General features: G+C 39.2%; 1 protein-coding gene across 2 annotated transcripts; it reads right to left on the reverse strand.

Moving 5' to 3' along the window:
* Positions 1-3185: 3185 nt before the first annotated feature.
* LOC122670416 (PLASMODESMATA CALLOSE-BINDING PROTEIN 3-like) lies at positions 3186-5291 on the reverse strand. Of its 2 annotated transcripts, none has more exons than XM_043867285.1 (5): positions 5141-5291; positions 4403-4642; positions 4256-4292; positions 3481-3547; positions 3186-3432 (listed from the first exon to the last, which is right to left on the reverse strand). In XM_043867285.1, the coding sequence occupies exons 1-5, from the start codon at positions 5190-5192 to the stop codon at positions 3199-3201; spliced, it is 630 nt and encodes a 209-aa protein (XP_043723220.1). In that variant the 5' UTR covers positions 5193-5291; the 3' UTR covers positions 3186-3198. The 2 variants fall into 2 exon arrangements, with proteins under 2 accessions (XP_043723220.1, XP_043723219.1); XM_043867284.1 differs by lacking the exon at positions 5141-5291 and adding an exon at positions 4941-4983.
* Positions 5292-5653: the final 362 nt, after the last annotated feature.

The following is a 5653-nucleotide window of genomic DNA, read 5'->3' on the forward strand; positions in this document are numbered from 1 at the left end:
GCTAGACAACAATGATTTCGCTCACCAAATTTAAACTCAACAGCAGAAAGATTTTGTTTTAATCACTAACAATCTCAATTCAATACCCATCAGCAACACTGGCCATTATCTTTTAACCCAATTATTGTAGAAGGCACTGATAATACATAGAAAACCCAACGAAAATAATATAGAGTCAAGCTACAATTTCATCAGAAAAAAGAAAAAACGATATGCAGATGCATACCTGGCTCTGCAGCAAATCCAACCAAGAACAACACTGATTATACAGAACCAAATGAAAAGAGCATGAACAAAAGCAACAATTTCATAAAACAAAAAAAAAAGAAGGAAAAACGATATGCAAATGCATACCTGGTTCTGTAGAAAATCCAACCAAGAACAGGACTGATTATACACAGAAAACCAAACCGAAAGAGTATAAACAAAAAGCAACAATTTCATTAAAAAAAGAAAAAAGGAAAAACGATATGCATACCTGGTTCTGCAGAAAATCCAAAGAGGGAGAGGATGGGGAGATAGTGCAGCAGATGTGGAGAGGAGCCGATTCGAAGAGCGCGAGACTGGGAAAGGAGAGAACTTCGTTTGGTCTCCATAGTGCAGCAGATCGCTCGCAGGTGGTAAGCTTCGATGTCTTTGCCGGTGGAGAGGAGCTGATTCGAAGAGGGAGAGAATGTGGGACGAAGGTGGTAAGGTTCGATGCCGTCGTCGGTGGAGATGAGCCGATTCGAAGAGGGAACTCGTTTGAATGTCTCTGCAATTTCGTTTGGCGGTTGTGAAAGAGAACTATTTCGTTTGGAGAATAATTCTCTCCATCGCAGCCCAATGCAAGTTCCTGTGCTTAATTAATCCAAACCGTTCGATATAACCGAGTCCACATGTCAGAAATCCATGCCGCGCTGGTCGATTTCCAGCGCACCCCTGCGCTGGAGAGGAGCCGGATCCTACTTTATATGGTCTATTTGGAACAAAGTTGTATATGGTTTGGAGAAAGCGGATCCGATCTGGATCATGAAGAATATAAACTTATGGATATCAGATTTAGCTTTATCCCCACCCTCAAGTACCTCTCAGGATGTTTATCCTCCAGTTGAGGAGATCCTTAGCTTAAATATCTATTCTCATCTGCCTACTTTTGACTTTCTTGTTTTGATCAGTTCAGGATATCAGATCACAGGAGTTGATTCTGCTGGATGGTCTTACCTTCTTCTACTGGATGGAAAGTTTATTTTGAGTGCTGCAGGTCCCATGTATCGCTCTATGATATGGAACTAGAGCTATTCAGTATCTGTACAAGTCTTCAGCATGCTCGTCGATTAGGGTTGAAGGTGAAAAAAGTATGGTGCTCGAATCAGTGGATTGCCGATCTTCTTCCATCTCCATCTACTAATCCTTGGCCCTGGCCATTACTTAAACTTCTTTTAGACATCAACTCTATAGGCCAAGATATGAACTTTAGATTTAAGAGTGATCCGTTTTGTTCGGTGGTCGGTTCTAACCTAGCCAAAATGGCTCAGCAATCAAACATGGCATTTGTATATTCCTATCTTAATTTGTAATTTATTTCAATTTTTTATCATTAAAAAAAAAAAAATTTGTAAATGAATTTTTGGTATCATTTATATTGCAATTAATGTATAAGAATTGAGATCGATCCCCAAAAAGGAAGTTGCTAGTTTTCATGTATAAGTTGGGATAAGATAGGATGATAAGCATTTCAATGAGAAAGATTCTTACTACCCACAGGTACGGGATTGCTTGCTTTTATTTTGGAAGTGATGCATTCTAGTCTTATTGACTAAAGGTACTGACTTTGCAAGTCACAATCTCAACCCACAGACAGATTGTAATGAACATGATGAACATGGTGGAGGCAGTTTTCTGTACGGGAGTGTGGCCTACGCCAACACTCTCATGTGTCTATCTCTCTCCTCCTTAAAACAAAGGGGTAGAGGTGACTTTTCATATGGGGAGGAGAGAGATAGACTCATGGGAATGCTGGTAGGCCACACTCCCTTATTTTAATATGGATTAATATAAGACAAGCTATAGTGAATTATAGCCTTTGACCACAGGCAGGCTGTGATAAACTATGGCTTGTTACTAAAATTAGCATGGGTTTTACATGTTAGGCCATCCCTTGCACAACATTCCAAATATCACAAATTTAGAATAATTAATAACATTAGTGAACCCACGTTTTGAATCCACATATATCAGCCCAGAGATGAGAGATCTAACTAAAATTGTTTAAGCAATAATCCTGCAAAATCGCTCACCTTGAGCCCATCATCCACACAGATTTACTTCCCTTTTGTCCATCACATATTTCACATGGATACTTACAAACAATACATGACAGTTTGTAAGATGCTCCGAAGCCAGATCACAAGATTCATGATCCATGACATGAAACCATGATGTATGTCCAGGTATGAAATTCAAATGTTCCTAGGGCCCCACATTATCACCACCATTTCAAGAATATTTTTTTGAGCCAAAAAATAAATACTACATAAGATGCCTCCATACCACCACTAAAGGTGAGGGATTCTTCAAATGGATGTATAATGGATGGCCCCCACCAAAGAAACCTTTTTTTTCTAGTGGGCATCTTTGAGGGCCCCAAAATTGCTACTTTTGTCCCACAAATCATGGCTTTTATTACCATTTTTTTTAATAAAAAATGCCCTAATCAGCATTTCAGGCAAGAAGTCCCACAATAGTCTCAGCCTCCATTTGAAATTCTTGAAATTTTTGTGTGTTTTGACACCACATGATTTGACTCTTATTTGAAAATTTTCTCTCTACGCAATAGCATTCAATCAAATGATAAACATGATGACAGAGTGATCTACCCAACCATTAGAGGCAGGGAACCAAGAACACAACAACATTCACACTTCACAAGCTAACAGCTCAGAAAGGGTGGGCTGAGGAGTGCCATATTCTCATTAAATTAATAAATAGCTGCCTCTCTAAATATACAGAAAGAAGAGAAGAAGAAAACAAAAATCTAACAGAGAGCGAGAGAGAGAGAGAGAGAGAGAGAGAGAGTGGGGGACTACTCCAATGTGTCTAGATGATGATACCCTGATCAGCAACAGCAGTGTAGAATCACATGCCATACCAAATCTATCACTGTGTGGTCACATATCATCCACACCCACCATTATCAACACTCTTGTCAATTCTTCTTCAACCCCACAACAAATGGAGTCCTGAGAACCAAAAGACTGGCAAAAGGGATATGAAGAAGAAGAAGAAGAAGTTGTGTTGTTGAAAGGAAAGGCGACCACCATCACTGGTTGTATCTGAGTTTATGCCAACACCTGAGGGGCCTAAACCAGACCCAATCCCTCCTATGATTCCTCCACTGGTAGTTGTGGGAGTTGTGCCGCCTGTGCTGGTGGTGGGAGTGGTAGATGTAGTCGGTGTTGTTCCTGTAGTTGGTGTTGTTGTTCCTGTAGTTGGTGTTGTTGTTCCTGTAGTCGGAGTTGTGGTCGTTGGTGTTCCAGTTGTTGGGGTTGTACTGGTTCCTGCAGCACTGATCACAGAAAAAAAAAACCAAAAGAAGGAAATTAAAGAGAAGAGAGAAAGAGAGAAGATCATCAGATCACTTTGGCCCCAACCCTGAAACTCAAAACCATTAACAGACAAAGCTACAGCATTATTATCATGACAGCTGTAAAGCTTGAATATGTAATGAAGAATTAGACCTCCATTAATGGTAATAGATCAGAGACTTCTTCTCCATCTCCCCCTACTGTGAATGATTTAATTAGAACCCTTACTACAAAATACAAATCCAACCATTGAAAGCTCAATATTATCACCTGATCCAGTGAAAAAACCCAGATCGAAAGACCTTAAAAGAATAAGATAACATCTATCTGGTAATCTACCCAGAAAACCAAAAGTTTACGACTTTACATCTGAGAAAAAGGGAGAAATTTCAACCCACCATCATCTAAAGCTTCTCAATCCAACAAAAATAATGGAAGAAAACTAAGATCTTTAGAGAGTAAAAGTATTTCTTCTGAGGCATCTATTAAATGCCCACCTTGAAACCCACTTATAATACGAAAATCAGCAAACCTTGGCCAGATTTACACTCCAAATCGATTACCACAAAGGGGGAAAAACCCAACTGAAAATACATGCATTCTCAAGTCGCAACCCAACCTTCCCAAAAATAAAAAATAAAAAATCCAGAGAACCCAGAAAAGAGGAAGTGGTGGTGGTGATATCATACCTTGCGGTTGCAGGGAATGTGCAAGTGCCACCAGGGCCTAAGAATCACAAGAAGAGGGAAAAAAAAAATCAACAAAAAAGTTAGTAATCTAATTATCAGAGGGTACAGAGAGCTGGTGAGTGAAGGGGTGTAAGGTTTTCGGCTTACTAGGGTCATTGGTGGAAACTTGGGCAGTGCCTGCAAAATCACAGGTCCCTTGAGATTGACCCTTCTTCTGGAAGTAGCTGTTGGCAGCATAAGAGCAATGACCCCTTACAGTGTTAGGTTGGTAACAAGCCCCATTTTGGAGGATGGGTGTGCAGTCAGCTCCAGCTCCACAAGCATAATCTAAGGTTTTCTGAAGAGCTGTGTCACTCACATCACTCCTACAAACACACCAATTTGCACCTACCAAAAGCCATAAAAATGAAAAACAAATTCAGCACATCAATACAAAACTAAGGAAGAAAATTTTTAAAAAGAAAATCTAAAACAAAACCCACAGATCTTGCCTAAAAAAAATCTAAAAAAATAAAGAAGTTGAGGGGAAAAAAACAGAGTTCCTTGTCTATAAATACAGACAAAACCAAGGTCTAAAACCACCATCAAAACAATTTTCAGCCTTGCAAACCTGCAACACAACATAAAGGGGGAAGAAGAGTACGAGAGGGGAGGCAGGGAGAGGAAAGAGTAGGAAAGAAAAAACATTTAAAAGAGCCCTTGACAGTATCCATCGCAGAGGATGGAAGCAAGGAAAGAAAATCCATAAGAGAAGACAACAATCTCAGGAAAAAAAAATGTAATGCAAAGAGACTTAGACCCTCAACCTTAAATTAAAATCAAAAGATAATAAAAGCATATAATTTTTTTTTGGTTAAGAAAAAAGCATATAATTTAAGAGCTTACTTGTGTAACCAGTCATGGCCAAGATAAGGACTACAAGCACTAAAAAATCCATGATTGAAACCAAAATGAGCAGAGAAAAGAGAGATTTATGGTGTCTTAAGAGGGTTGAACCAAGGAGGTGGGTGGAGAGAGCACGAGAGATCAGCCACAGAGTTCGAACTTGGGAGAAGAAAGCTTTCCCAGGGAGAATAAGGGAGAAGGAGAGTAGGGAGAGTAGTAACAAACTGGAAAAGGGTATGTGGTGAATGGAGATTTCTAGACAATAATATGAGAGAGAAGGGTTTGTGTTGTGCACTGTAGTGGTGTACTGGTGTCTGTTTCTGTGTTGTATTTTTATTAAAAAACAAAATCTGTTTTTACAGTATTGTAGAGAAAGAGATTGATAGGAGAAGATGCCAAAGCTTTTGGTCTGGAGGTAATCTGTTTAAAGTTTTTTTTTTTGGGGTAAAAAATCTCTCTAAAGTTTAAAGTTTAAACGGTCATAAACCCATGAGAAGGATGAAAACTTAACTC

The sequence above is a fragment of the Telopea speciosissima genome, chromosome 8 (assembly GCF_018873765.1).
Source record: "Telopea speciosissima isolate NSW1024214 ecotype Mountain lineage chromosome 8, Tspe_v1, whole genome shotgun sequence".
Taxonomy (NCBI): Eukaryota; Viridiplantae; Streptophyta; class Magnoliopsida; order Proteales; family Proteaceae; genus Telopea; species Telopea speciosissima.

Excerpts from the sequence above, each read along its gene's own strand:
- LOC122670416 (XM_043867285.1), bottom strand. The coding sequence starts at position 5,192 with ATGGATTTTTTAGTGCTTGTAGTCCTTATCTTGGCCATGACTGGTTAC. Across the intron at positions 3,548-4,255 it reads ACATTCCCTGCAACCGCAAG|TGCTGCAGGAACCAGTACAA; the intron begins GTATGATATCAC and ends TTCTGTGATCAG. Across the intron at positions 3,433-3,480 it reads CAACTCCGACTACAGGAACA|ACTACATCTACCACTCCCAC; the intron begins ACAACACCAACT and ends GGAACAACACCG.